At 37.9% G+C, this 14,593-nt stretch overlaps 2 protein-coding genes across 4 annotated transcripts; both read right to left on the bottom strand.

The window, feature by feature from the left end:
* Nucleotides 1-217: 217 nt before the first annotated feature.
* On the bottom strand, nucleotides 218-7,243 carry kdf1b (keratinocyte differentiation factor 1b). 3 transcript variants are annotated; one of them, XM_079878699.1, is made up of 4 exons: nucleotides 7,152-7,243; nucleotides 5,299-6,235; nucleotides 4,803-4,871; nucleotides 218-1,625 (listed from the first exon to the last, which is right to left on the bottom strand). In XM_079878699.1, the coding sequence occupies exons 2-4, from the start codon at nucleotides 6,155-6,157 to the stop codon at nucleotides 1,546-1,548; spliced, it is 1,008 nt and encodes a 335-aa protein (XP_079734825.1). In that variant the 5' UTR covers nucleotides 6,158-6,235; nucleotides 7,152-7,243; the 3' UTR covers nucleotides 218-1,545. The 3 variants fall into 3 exon arrangements, with proteins under 3 accessions (XP_079734825.1, XP_079734824.1, XP_079734826.1); XM_079878698.1 differs by having other exon boundaries at nucleotides 6,963-7,239; XM_079878700.1 differs by lacking the exon at nucleotides 7,152-7,243 and adding an exon at nucleotides 6,946-6,958.
* A 504-nt stretch (nucleotides 7,244-7,747) lies between these two features.
* Nucleotides 7,748-10,894, bottom strand: LOC307162930 (uncharacterized protein). The gene is made up of 5 exons (XM_079878690.1): nucleotides 10,820-10,894; nucleotides 10,676-10,728; nucleotides 8,869-10,599; nucleotides 8,621-8,777; nucleotides 7,748-7,971 (listed from the first exon to the last, which is right to left on the bottom strand). The coding sequence occupies exons 1-4, from the start codon at nucleotides 10,840-10,842 to the stop codon at nucleotides 8,686-8,688; spliced, it is 1,899 nt and encodes a 632-aa protein (XP_079734816.1). The 5' UTR covers nucleotides 10,843-10,894; the 3' UTR covers nucleotides 7,748-7,971; nucleotides 8,621-8,685.
* Between the last annotated feature and the right edge of the window lie 3,699 nt (nucleotides 10,895-14,593).

Genomic DNA, 14,593 nt, shown 5'->3' with positions numbered 1-14,593 from the left:
TCTAATAAATCAAAAAGTGATTCAGTGAATATGCAATGTATGCCAAATGAACCAGTTTCAAGTTTTTGTTGAAGCACTATTCCTCTTCCCTTTATCCTTAAGCAAATATCACTTTCTGCTTCACAATTTCCTGGTACTCTCTGGGGGTTTTATGGTTTCGGTATATGAAGTGTGTTCAATGTCAAACTGAATGTGACATTGTGTCCTATAAACCATAGTTTAAATGAGTCCTGGCACTGTAACAGCACATGTTGACATGTTTCCGGCATGCATAAGGGATTTATTTTTATTTGCATACTTTACATGCATTACAGTAGGGTGTGAATGCGAGTACAACTGATTTCTGTGTTGAACACAGTGCATTTACTCAATTCTGATGTCAGCTGTCTTCACTGAAGGCACATGCAAATGCAAAATATTTTAATTTAGTTAGCGTACAATTTTTACCACGTTTTTGAGCAAAACAAGCATCCTATGAACCATGAAATCAATTTCTTATAAAATCCATGTTTACCAAGCAACAAAGATTTTTTTAAATGATCACCACTAAAGCAACCCTAAGGGTCTTACATAAGAGAATGATTTTTCCTAACAAATAACTCTTGCAACAGTGACATTCACATTAAGATATACATTGAATTTAAACAAGTAACCAATTAAATGCTATCCTAGACTTCGCGTATGGCAAGTGAAGTGCATATATAGTTTCTTTGTAAATTTAAATAAGCAGGTCCATTTAGCACTCTTCAACATTCATTCATTCCGGCTCAAAGCATTTTGTTTGGTACAACAAACTTCACAAAGTCAAACCTTCACTGAAGAGCCAACATTTGACTAATACATTCCTCAACTTAACAAATGAGCAATAGTTCACTATTTATATATATATATAAAAAAAACATCTTTATTTATTAAACCTCATGTTGCTGCACACCCTTCCTTTCTTCAGTGCACCACGAAAGGTGAATTCTTGAAGAATATTCTGGCTAATCTTTGGGGACTCATGACTCGTTCCCTATATTACAAGTCTTCAAAAGCCATTTTTTCTTGTATGTGTATCATTAACGGCATTGTTTTTGATGTGTTTCATGTAAGAAGGAAAACTGGCATGAGGGTGAATAAATTATGACCAAATTTTTTAACGAACTAACTCTTTAAAAGGCAGAACTGAGTGGAGAGTTAAATCATGCTACAGTATATGCCCATCTGCTGGCTATAAAGAGGTCAAATTGTTTTCTGTTCTTCATTCTCAGGAAGTCAAGCAAATTAATTTGTTGGCTTATGTTTTCTGGACAGCAACATCGAGATACTTCACACATCCATCACAAGAGAACAAAGAACAAAAATGTGAAGTAGAAGCATAAATACAACTACCTCTTCAGATATGTTAATATAAAACTGCCCATGAAATCACAATTTTCAGGGGTATACTTCTAAAATCATCCACTGACTCCAAGCCAGAGGACATATTCTTCACAGAGATGAAGTATTCAATGTTTAAGGACGTTTGGAAATAAAAATGATGTATGATCTGAAGGAAAACTCTCACGCCCGTATGCTGCTGGGTAGTAAAGGAGTGTCCGATGTCATTGGCACACCAGTTTCCTGGAAACTCGGAGAGAATGCTGTTTGGAAAGAGAGAGAGAGAGAGAGAGAGAGATTCTAATTAAAGCAAATAAACATGCAATTTGATCTACTCTCTCCATGAGAAATAGAATTTTCATTGATCTACCATAAAAGAATACTATAACTTTCCAAACCTGAAATATCCACTCCATTGGGGAAACACACAAAAACCACAAGCTGCATAAATGGCTTGTTCAGAACTAAATTCTAAATTGTTGTGGCAAGGTAATGTAGAGAAAACAGGATAGAAGACAGGATTTGTGCACAAAATGTATTCTCATTGCTTCATAAAATTAAGGTTGAACCACTGTAAACACATGGACTATTTTAACGATGTCTTTACTACCTTTCTGGGCCTTAAAGTGGTTATGACGTTACTGTCTATAGAGGGGTCAGAAAGCTCTCGGATTTCATCAAAAAAATCTTAATTTGTGTTCAGAAGATAAATGAAGGTCTTACGGGTTTGGAAACGACATCAGGGTGAGTAATTAATGGCAGAATTTTCATTTCATTTTTGGGTGAACTAACCCTTTAAGTACAGTCCCCTAACCCTTTAAGTACTAGCTGTTCCTAGCTGTCTCTCTCAGCCACAGCTCTGCATATTGTTTTATTAATGTTTATTTTATGATTCTTTCAGGTTGTTGAAGGATGGAGCATTTATAAACTATACATCCCTTGTGAAAAAAAAGAAGAAGTGCGCTTAATTGTATTGAATATGCACTTATAATTTAGATAAATGTTCACTGAAGTATACTTAAAGAAAGTACATTTTCATTTAAGTAAGGGATAATGTACATCCAGCCGGTGGTTCTCTCAAAAAAGGACCCCGGCGCGAAGCAGAGGGGTCTTGATCAGCCTGAAATGGGTTATTTTGAGAGAACCACCGGCTGGATGTACATTATCCCGCTTATTACACGGCTATAAGTAAATAATTAGACATGAAATATTGATCTGAGTTGAAATATTTCATGAGGTCTTTAAACGCAAAGCTTCCACGGAGAGAGCAGTTGCTAGGGCGGCAAGTTCAAACTAGACGGCCATTTAAGAGATGCGGTATACAGTCATTCATATCACTTATTGCACAGCATTTCGCCACATAAATAATTATGGGGATAAGATATATTGATTTCAGATTTGTATTTCATAATCCATTAGTGTACAAAACAACAGTCACAAAATGGCAGCAGCTTCGTTTGTATGGAACAAGAGAGAGCGAGTACACGATAGCCTACTGGATGGCATAATTATATAACTGTACACAAAATATTGATTCGACTGAGTTTTAATATTTTATTAGCTCACCAAACGCAAAAAACTTTCCTAGCAAGCGTATAGCGCTGCTGACTTCAGTAACCCGGGTGAGCCTGTGTTATCTGGGAATAACATACCACTGGATGGCGCTATTGAACAATCAGAATCAAGTATTCCACAGAGCAGTGTAATAATTATAAATAACATGCAATTGAGTGTCCAAAAACATTGTTCACACTTAAGTATATTATGTCTTTGTGTATTATTTACTTAATAATAAGTACTCTTTTTTAAAAATTTGGTAAAGTGTACTGAATGGTTGACCTGACAGAAAACCCACAGCCTGTGAACAAGCTAGCTTACATCTCATTGCATTTGCATCTCATTTCACATGTGAGGAGGATATTTACATAGCCTTAAAAAACTAAAACAACAAAAACAAAACAAAAAAACAGCCAGTTTATTTTTTGAAGGGGACTGTGATTATAAGTGTCTGGCAAAAAAAGAAAAGAAAAGAAAAACAGCGAGGTGAAACAGAGGAAAAAAATGATACAATTTAAATGATAAACTATGACATGGCCCTGCCGGCAGAAAACATAAATTCTGAAGTAATAAATGTGTGCTCTTAGAACGACATGCTGAAAGTTATTATATTCTCAACTTCATGTTCTCACAAATGTTTATATAATGGCATAAAGGCAAAAAATCCAGCTATTGCTTGCCAATAATGCAGAGCATGAAAACAACATCAAGCAAAGTGAGAGGGAGGGGTAAACCACCACTGATGAGGAAAAGAGAGACATTCAAATTCAGAGGAGTGTAACCGATCAGATGGCTTCCAGACAAGAGACCATTGTTTGTGACAATGTGGTTGGTTACATCACAAACCCCTCAATCTCTCTCGCCACACACCCCTCTCCTTCTCCCAGAGCTGATGCAGGCACTCAACAGCCTTTAATTCAGGCAGGGAGAGGCTCACAGCACGGCTATGCTAACACACAGAACCAGCTTGAGCTGCTAGCTAACTAAATTAGCATGAGGTTAAGCCAAGGTCTTTGCTTAGTTTTATGCAAAACAAATTGTGGGTGAATCTCATGAAAGTCCAGGTCACATTGCTCCCCAAAATCAAAAGAAAGAAAGAAAGAAAGAAAGAAAGAAAGAAAGAAAGAAAGAAAGAAAACCCTTTTTAGGGTTTTAGGACCATTGATTTTTCACATTGTAGTATTCTTTTAATGATATTTCATTTAAATTTTCACTACTGTAAATAAAATATTCACATTACTGTAATGTGAAAATAAAACATAATATAATTTATTATTAACATTGTAATGTACACCTTTCAAAAGTTTGAGGTTGGTAAGATTTTTTTAAATGTTTTTAATTGAAGTTGTTCATGCTCAACAAGGATGCATTTATTTGATAATAAAAAGTAATATTGTGAAATATCATTACAATTTAAAATAACAGTTTTCTATGTGAATATATTTTTACAATGACATGTATTCCTGTGATGGCAAAACTGAATTTTCAGCATCATTACTCTAATCTTTAGTTTCAAATGATCCTTCAGAAATCATTACAATAGGCTGATTTCCTGCTCAAGAAACATTTCCTATTATTATCAATGTTGAAAACAGTTGTGCTGCTTAATATTTTAAGTCACTCTTTATTAATTTAATGCATCCTTTCTAATAAACGTATTAATATCTTTAAAAAAAACAAAGCAACAACAACTTTTGAACAGTACTGTATTATTGCAATATCAATACTTAAATTGCATTTATACATCATGTGGATTTATGCTGACTTTAAAACTGATTTTGGGGTGAAATGCATTCCAGAGATATTTTCGCATTGCCGTAATCAGGTTTTTGTGTTGAGAAAAGTCTGTGTAAACAGTTCATAAAATCAAATTCACTACTCACACTGGTTACTGTTGTTGCGTAACTTCCTGGCTTCTATGTCATCGGACCTCTCCATGGAAATCTGCAACTCTAAAGAGAGAATGAAATGGTTTATTGACTTAAGTCGGCACGAAACGGAAGTTGCAATAGTCTTTTCTTCCTATGATGTATATCTGAGTGAAACAGCTTATTTTATCCATCAGGATTGGATCGTTTGATTGGATCGATCCATTGATTGGATCGTTGTGGTTTGCTATAGCTGTGATCTCATGCGAGTGATATGTTGTCCCGCACCAGTAAACATGAGAGAAGAGATCATTATTATTTTGATTAAAGATTACAAGGGCACATTAATAATAAAAAATAAATAATGATGTGCATGGATAAATCATTTATAATTCATGGTGGCTTTAAAATTTGCAAACTTTGCAGGCCACTGAGAATGAGACGGCGCATATTTCTCAAATTTCAGGACTAGACATTGAGCAAAAGAAAGAGAAATGTTGTTGCCACTCACTTCCATCACTCATGGAACTGATGCTGCTCTTTTGGCTGTTCTTTTTGCTGTTCCAGGTGTCATTGCCGCTGTCCCGCTGCAGCTCCTGTGGACGAATTTGCGGCTTCTTCTTACTCTTGCGCGTACTGATGCGAACAATTTCTCGCACCAGCCTGCACTCTGCCTCCTTCTCCTCCATCTTGTGTTCCTGCACGATATCCGAGATCAGCTGACTGATCTCCCGGGAACGCCGCAGGAACATGGAGTCCGTGGTGCACTTGGCCAGCTCGTTGATCTCAAACTCAGAGAAGACCTCCATAAGCTTCCGGGTGATGAGTGTGTCCACATCTTCTGTCTCGTTGCCATTGATAAAGTCATCTGCCTGTGAGGTACTGATGTAGACTGGACTGTCCATCTCTAATTTAGAAGGGGAAAACGACACACACTCCTCATCTTCTTCAATGACGGATGTGTCCACCTTGACACCACCAATAAAGATGTCAGGATAGAAGCCATTCTCAACCTGTGGAGGACTTGACAGGTTCTCCACTGGCGCGTTGGCAGCTGAGCTTTCGCTCGAAATGAGACAAGGCAAGCGCCGACATACGCGGTACAATCCACAAGTCAACACGCTACAAAAAAGCTTCCTGCAGCTACCCACGGACGCACAAGGTCCGCACATACACGTCCCCGAAACGGGCTCTTCTTTGGCAGGGAGAAAGCTAACTGTCTCCGGCCCAGTCGTATTTCCATTAGCATCCTTGTTGACTTTGTGCCTCACTCCAATGTGCTGGATCTCAACCTCCACGGGGTCAACAGATCGTTCTCGGTATGGCCCTTCATCAATGGGACCACTGGTCCAGGACGGGGTGCTCTCCATAGGGACAACACTCAGCCCAGACCGTCCTCTGGTGGCTACTTTTTGCAGTTACCTGATGCTGGACTGTGGCCTCAGGGTCTGTTAAAAAAAAAGACACATAATGGGAGAAAACTTGGAGGGGGGAGAAGGTTTTACCTTACACTTTCAGTCAGTCTCATTAACAAAACTGCAGCATACTGTCCCAAATTTCCTTTAGAAATGTAAACCAACCAGTTTAAAAGCTGTTTTGTGTTTGCTTTCTTGACTGTTGTTGTCATTGTTAATAAGATAGTGAAAGTAAAACATTCACCTCAACACATAGAATCTAAATGTTCTTAGCGTCACCTAAAGCCTTATGAAAGTGAAAAAAATACCATATAAAGTAAAAAAATTATATATTTTAAAAACATGCAAGTTTATTGTCTACAGATTTTTGTCCCACTTCTGGAACAATTAAACTTTTAAAAGCAGTCTTAGTCTAAGTAAATATTGAAAACATAATTATTTCCAAATTAAATATAGCCTAATACAGATTTAGATCACAGCAGATTAGACAATTGAATATTTGTGATGCAGAGTAAATTACATCGATGCACTTTAATATTAATATCCAGGCCGCCATTGATTATTTACAAATTCCGAAAAGATACAAAGTTCACACTATCCCCAAACAAACATGCCGCATTTTTCTTTAAAAAAATCTGTCAAATGAACGATACGAGGTTTTAGGAACTAACTAGTATACTGTGTAAAAGACTTCAACAACGTCAGAACATCTTAAGGAGTAGGCTAATGTTAGCAATACAGACTTTGTTAGTTTACTCACACCATATGGGGGAAATGTCGAAGTCTGACGAGATTCTTCCGGTAGTCCGGAGAGCTCAAAAAGGTTACTCTACTTAGATTTCACTATTACTCCACAAATATACCGCCGGTGTTCATTCAGTCGTCCTCAAACTGTATTAAAAAGAGCAAAAAGTGAAGTAGAATGATTTGACAGGAATGCTCGTCGTACCTGCTTCTATAAACACACAGGCAGATCTCGCAGGCTACCTGATTCTACAGGTACATCAGGACATGGACACGAGTGACGTAATTTGAAAAGTCTAACCCATTGTTTCATTGACTGTACATTAGATCAGAAGTCGTTTGCAACCAAGTGTACACGTATATTTGATTAAAACAAAGTTTTAACCTTCGATATATTTTTAATTGGATGGTTAATCGACATTTTATGATGAGGTTAGTGAACGCAGCGCTGAGATTTTTTTAACCAACAGATGGCGTCAATGCTCCTCTACGGCGGAGTGGGTTAACTTTTTCTCCTTCCGAAGTAGGACTAGTAGGTAATTTAGGAATATATAGCTACAGGCCTATCTGCAGCCAATTTCACACACCAAACTCTTTACTTGCATTTCTGCGGTATCTAGAGCTTCCAACAGCAGCTGTGGTGATGCTGTCATTAAACAGCAAGAACATAACGACCAATTTCTTCCATTCATTGTTATACAAGTAGCATATAGTCTGACAGAAGTATTCAACTCCAAACATGCCTATTCATTTATGAAGTCAAATGTCACATTTACATATAACATTTTTGAGAGGATTTGGAAAGCATTAAATAGATTTTGTGGGTTTAAAGTTTTTTATTTTAATTAAATGTGCAGTCCTTGAAAAGGTGGGGAATCAAGAGTCATAAATTGCCAAGACAGTTTCCTGTGTCCACAGTTTCTATGATCACTGAACAGCAACACACTGGATCAGTCCGAGCATCCGAGTCCTTGCAGAGACCAGAGCCTGATGACTGACAGCCTCCAACACACACCTAATCAAGGCTGCAAGAATTTGAAAAACCATTAGTGTTGACAGTCGCGAATCATGCAAGTATGCCATTTAAAAAAAAAAAAAAAGGTTTTCACAGGCTTCAATGCTGTAGGCCATGTTCAAAAATGTATAGGCTACTAAATTGCTGCTGAGATTTTCTATAGGCTACACGAATACCCCAATGACCTACAGCTGCCCAAAAGTAAAGTATTTTAGTATGCAATGTGGAATACTGTACGTTTTATCAATATTGCTGTGGTATTGAGGTGTGAAATGTCAAACACAACTGGACTAAATTGAAATTGTGACAGTTTAACCAAATTGTGACATCCATCTGTAAAGTTGTGAAAATTCAGCTGTTTGAAATGTTCATCGCATTATACAGTAACACAATTTTTTATTTTTTTTTATTTTTTATTAAAGTGGTCATATGGTATACTGCATTTATGAAGTAAACTACAATCATATTCTGAACATAGCCACAAACATCCTGAATTACAATTAGGAAATGAGACTGCCCACTACATAAAGCAAAGACAGCTTGCTGGGATGCTGTAAACGCTGAAATAACCATCCCACTTTTGGACTACAGTATTGCTTGCAGAGTGCAGATCATTATAGTAGACACCAAAACAGACAGACATAAGCAATTGTACTCACTTCATGACAGACGTAAATAACTGCTTCTAGATGGACAGGTTGACATCCTGGAAGTTGACTAGGCCCTATTGACCAAGACCTGCAGGGCTATTTTGGGTCACTTCACATTTAGAAGCTGTGGAATCCAGCCTGTTAACTTGAGGCTGGTTTTGTTCAGCTGTGGCAGAAGGAACAATGTTATTTTCTGACTGAAAAATGCATTTCAAACATGCAATGAGATTATGATTGCGGTGCACTTTGGAGCAAACCTTGTCTGTAGTTGCCGGACAGTGTAGGAAAAATCCTTTGGATGGAACCTTGGCCAAACTCACTTGGAATGGCAGTAATATGCCTAGTGTAATCTGTATTTCCTCGAGATACAGTGAATTGGCTCTGGACTCCTTTGGAACCATGAGATTGAGGAGCTGAAGAACCAATAGGCTTATGTACATTTTGACCTGGCCTCTGGCCCAGGGGAAATGGAGGTAAGGAACTTTGGAAAGCACCACTGCTAACGCCACCAGAAGCCCATTGGTTCTGAAAATTACCAAAGCTGCTTGTGGGTGGTTTATTAAGCCTAACACGGACTGTCTTGATCTCATTAGCTCCAGCAATATTGGGGTTAGTGGCACGGAATACAAATTCACTTCTAGAAGGTTTTGAGGGCCTAGAATTTGGGTTGTATGAGGTCCCCTTCACAGAAGGGAAGGAAAAGCTAGGATGAACTTTGGGTTTATTGGATTCTGGTCTACTTTGAACAATCATAGGATCCTGAATTATCTTGATAGCTCCAGAACTGGCAATTGAGGACTTGGCTTCATGTTGAGCCTGACTTTGAGAGGGGTATATGAGCTTATGGTTTTGACTAGGCGGACCATGGAAATTGTAGGTCTGCTGGAATTTAGGGAGAGTAGCTTCATAGTGAGGTGGTAACTTGTTCTCAGTGCCCAAGAAAGTGCTCTTGGAAACATCACCAGAGCTGGCAATTGAAGATGAATCAACATTGTCTCTACAGTCATTTTTGGAAGGTTTTCTTAGCTCAGGACTGGGACTGTATTGAGTACCACTCATTGAGTAGTGAAGAGGTTCATTACATGACTTGCCCTGACTACTGGCAGTCAAATCTGTAGAGGTCTGACTGGCCTGATAGGGGTCAAAATGACTGGGAACAGAATCTAGACGCCCACTATAAGCCCCATGACCTTGAGCTCCTCCTCCACCCTGAACTACAAAGACTGGCCCCGAGCTAACAACTGAAGACTTGACCTTACTGTACTCAATTCCACTACTAGAGGGTTTTCTTGGATTTGTACTTGAATACACAGGTGTTCCCTTCAGCAATGGGCCATAACTGCTACTGGCTGTTTGGACTTTGTTAGTACTTTGGCTCCCCCTAGATGAAGTATGCTGATGGGACACCTGACTTGAGCTAGAAGTTAATCCATGATTTGGGTCTGTAATAACTTCAGAGTTGAACTCATGGCCAAATGCATTTTTAGGAGCATTCACTACAAAGATCCTGCTAGATCCAGATGTTCTAGTATAACTAGATTCGCCTCTAGAGGGTTTTAAGGGCTTAGGTTCAGGTACTTTTGGGCTTCTCATCAAGGTGGACCCACCCTGATATGAAGCAGCAAGCTGGCCACTAGGCTGGACATTTTTGAAGACATCAGTAGCTGTACGAGAGCCATATTGAACAGAGGGTTGTCCAAAACCTGACAAGTCATATTTTGGAACAGAAGCAGAAGCCTTAAAGTTAATATTTTCTTGATTGTCACTTTTAGCCGGAGTCTGACAGTCTTTTGAATCGGATTTTATATTTGAGCCTGCAACTAATCTCCCTTTATGATAGTTATAACTTCCATGGGCACCTTGATGGTAGGGCAGGTGAACAAAACTGTAGGCAGGGTCACGCCGACTTCCCATTTGTTTCATCTCAGGGACGATCACTGGGAAAGTACGAGTTGAAACTCTTTGCACATTAGCAGTTGGCATGCTCCCTGTTGAAACAAAAAGTACACAAACAGCATGAGACTGCAATGTTTCAGATAAATATCAGAAGTGTGTTAGGCCTACCTTCATAATTCCCCAAACAGGTTACACAAGCAGGAAACAAGGCAAAAATAATTCTGGAAAAAAAAAAAAAAAAAAGCCAAATCAACCATTTGGTAGAGCAAGGTAAAAAATATATATATTAATTTCAGTCAATTTAGAGCTCACCTTAAGCAGAATCTAGAACCCATTGTTAAATAAGGCACCACCAAACTAAGTAACCAACAACTTCTGTTACAATCCCCTCACTTGATAGCTTATGACAAGAAACTCAATAGGAATCTCTTATACACCCCACTCCTTACCGTCAGCCAATCAGCAATCAAGATACCTGCAAGTTGCAGCTGTTAACAATAATCACATCACTTGAATGATATGAATGATCATTTCCCTGTTTTGACTATGCCTGCCAATTAAAAAGAATATGATGATGATAATAATAATAATAATAAATTAAAATGTATTACAACTATTTTCAAAATGTTTTGACAGGTAACATAAAATTAACTTTATATTGTGAAAATGAAAAATTTTCAACAAAATATTATTTATTTTATTTAAACGGCTACATTTACCTGAATACGTTAGGTTACACCAATGGCAATCATGTTTAAGGGTTATATCAGGAGGAAAATGCTGACCACTTTTATTTGTTCTCAATGCGCTTGAACCTATTTACAGAGTTTCTATCATTTTTGACCTGTGAATTTTCATGTCAGTTATTTCTGATCACTGAATGAGGATTTTAGAAAATCATTAATAAATCAATTCAGACTAATTTGCGAAACTTGCAAACAGGTCAATAACGTCATTAATTTCCACGACTTTTTCAGAAATGGAAAACATAAATTTATCTGCTATTTATAGATTTTCTATGTTTGAAAAAAATATTTTCTAGACTGTGTGATGAATATATATTTTCTAAAGTGCTGCACATACTCATCTGAGCATAATTAGTTTTTCATCACTATGAGCTCACATCAGTAAAATACAATACCTTGCCTTTTCCATGTGCTGAACTTGGTAAAGAAAGCAAAGGTGATATCATTTATCATATTTATATGGACAACTAGCATTTTGTGTTAAAGTTCAGATTGCACAATATTCATTGTGTATAATGTACAGTAATGGCCAGGCTCCACATCCACTATATTTTGAAGCGAGTGCTTTCGAAGAAGAACCTTCTAATGCATCAAGCTGAAGTTCTGACATGTGTTCGCAGTATGAGGTTTCATACCTTAAGGAGGTATGAAAGCCATTAATGCAGTCTAATACATAGCCTTCCCTCATGCCCACACGCATACACGAACCACTCTGACAATTTCCCATTCCCACCAGTGCACATTTGATAGATAGGGATCATTACTGTCATTCCTGCAGTCAGCAGGAAGGAGAAGCATTCGTCTCCTGATACCAGGTACTTTAAGAGGTGAGGAGATCTGTCACACCGTCCTACTTTTCCTTGGCATGTCATTTCATCCTTTACATTGTCCCTCATTTATTCCTCCAAAAGGGGTGAAGAGGGAATGTTGGAACTGAGTAATTTCCTATATATTAACAGAATCCCACGAGCGCTTCACCTGCCATTATTGATAGCGATGCGACTGTGTGACCTTTACATGGAGCTGTGATTAAGAGTCAAGTTTACGATAAAATGTATGAAGATAACTTGGTGACTGTTAATATATGGCACGTTCTGCTTTCTGTAGAAAGGAATTGATGAAATAAATGCCTGATTCCTGTCAAGCTCTGTTTAGAAACAAATGAAAAAGGACACGCAGGTTTTTTTTCTTGCTAGCATCATCAGAAATCATTACAGTGGCACAAATAAAGTGACTCATATGGAAACAATGAATAGAAATGAAAAAGTTTTTTTTTTTCAACTGCAATGAGCCTCATTAATCAGAAAACATGTATCCAGGAAAACACACTCTATCCATCCTGCTCTGAATCCTTTGTTTTATCTGGCACTTATGAGGACATTTTTGAGAATAAGCTCCAGTAATGGCCAGCCACACTTGGCAAATTCCATCGTCAGCAGATTCTCCTTAGCAAGCAGTGACATACAGGAGAGAATGTCCCATTGTGTGGTGTAGTGTGAATCTATTCATCATCGGACACTCAAGGATTCTCATTATAAAACTTGGACTAGATATTGTATTTCCCACCTTACATTCTGCACCACCACCACTATACAGATCTGAATTGTAGACAATTTAATCTTAAATCTTTAAGTTAATCTTACTAAAACATGTTTAGGTCATATGTCACCCTAATAAATCGTACTAAACATTTTTTTTCTTCTCCATTTCATTACCAAATATTGTCACGAACCACACACAGGAAACAAGGGAGAAGATCCAAAATGCAGTATGTATATTTATTAGGGTAATCCGTTACTCAGAAACAGTCCAGGCAGGGGTCAAAACCAAAGTAGCAATCCGACATAAACAGGAACAATACAAACAGCAAGAACAGAACTAGGAAGTGGCGTGAAAAATACAAGGACTCCGTCACACACACTAAAACAGACAGGGTTATATACACAGGGAATCAACAATGATAATGGGGAAATGGCTGAGTGCAATGATCAGTGATAAGGGACAGCTGAGTGCAATGATGAGACAAGGATCGTGGGGAATGTAGTTCAAAATGTGACAGACACCGTGAGGAAGGAGGACATCTAGTGGACACCTGGAGAACACAACCTGACACCGTGACAAATATATGTCCAGGTTTTTAAAAAAAATTTTTTCCTCATCATTCACTTTTTAGATTTTCACTAAATTCTCACAGTAAGAGATACTGTAATAGACTGTAACCTATAGTAGGGGAGACTGGGGATGGTTGTAACATTTCTGTCTGCATCTTGGAGTTCTTTTAAGCCAGTGCATTCAAAATGTCATTCAAATTAGTTACAAGTGTCAGCTATTAAATGTCACAAACAGAAAATGAGTGGTTGGGGAGTGAAATGTTACAATTCACCCTAAAGTCTGAGTTAGTTGTAACACCATGGGGTGATATGTAAGATTATGAAATAAGGATTATTTAAAAAAAAAAAAAAGGATTTTGAAAGCTGTTTATTTAACAAAGGCCGATGTGTTGAGGCAAGTTGGAGCGATACTTTGCAGGACAGTGGCCCTCCAGAACCGAGTTTGGACACCCCTGACCTAGGCATACTGAAGTTCAAAGATAACATATAATAACATAGATAACATTCTGTACTGTAGTGTCAATGTGTCATGAAAAAAAAAGAAAAAAGAAAGGGATTCATTCAAACTACCTCACACAGTCAGATCTATATAGTCTATAGTTTCAAATAAACTTTAATCAAACTATCATAATAGTGTAATTTCATAATAGTGTATTTTTATTTACCTCATCTGTCGACATGATGCCGGTGAATTGCAGAGCTGGTGCAAACATATTCACATCAGTACAATCAGATGTTTTCTTAACTTCTGTTTTCGCACCGCTGTCATTTTGGCTGTGTTTATTTGTTATTGAGAGGAAAGCACGCAGCACATATTTACAAGTTCATCTAAACATCACTCTCAGCAGTGTGGATGACGTCAGGATGTTCGTTTATCGCTGCAAAGGTATTTCCAACTTCTTTTTATTTCTAAGAGCAAAAAAGAAATTTGCTGTGAGTATATCGGGGCCTTGAATCATGTTCAGTCACTTGTTACGTGTACACAATGCAGTTCACTTCTCTTCAGAAGGCCTTTATTAACCCCCCCCCCCCGCACTTTTTTGAGCTTCAAACTGATGCCATTATAAAGCTCGGAAGCGTCAGGGCATTTATTAATATAACTCCGATTGGATTCGTCTGGAAGAAGAATGTTATATACAGGATGGCTTGAGGGTGAGTAAATCATGGGGTAATTTTCATTTTAAAGTGAGCTGATCCTTTAATCTCCTGATCAAAACACATGTGGAGAA

Source organism: Squalius cephalus (assembly GCF_949319135.1).
Source record: "Squalius cephalus genome assembly, chromosome: 8".
Classification (NCBI taxonomy): Eukaryota; Metazoa; Chordata; class Actinopteri; order Cypriniformes; family Leuciscidae; genus Squalius; species Squalius cephalus.
The sequence above is the reverse complement of the archived record's forward strand: the minus strand, read 5'-3'. Positions and strand labels throughout refer to the sequence as shown.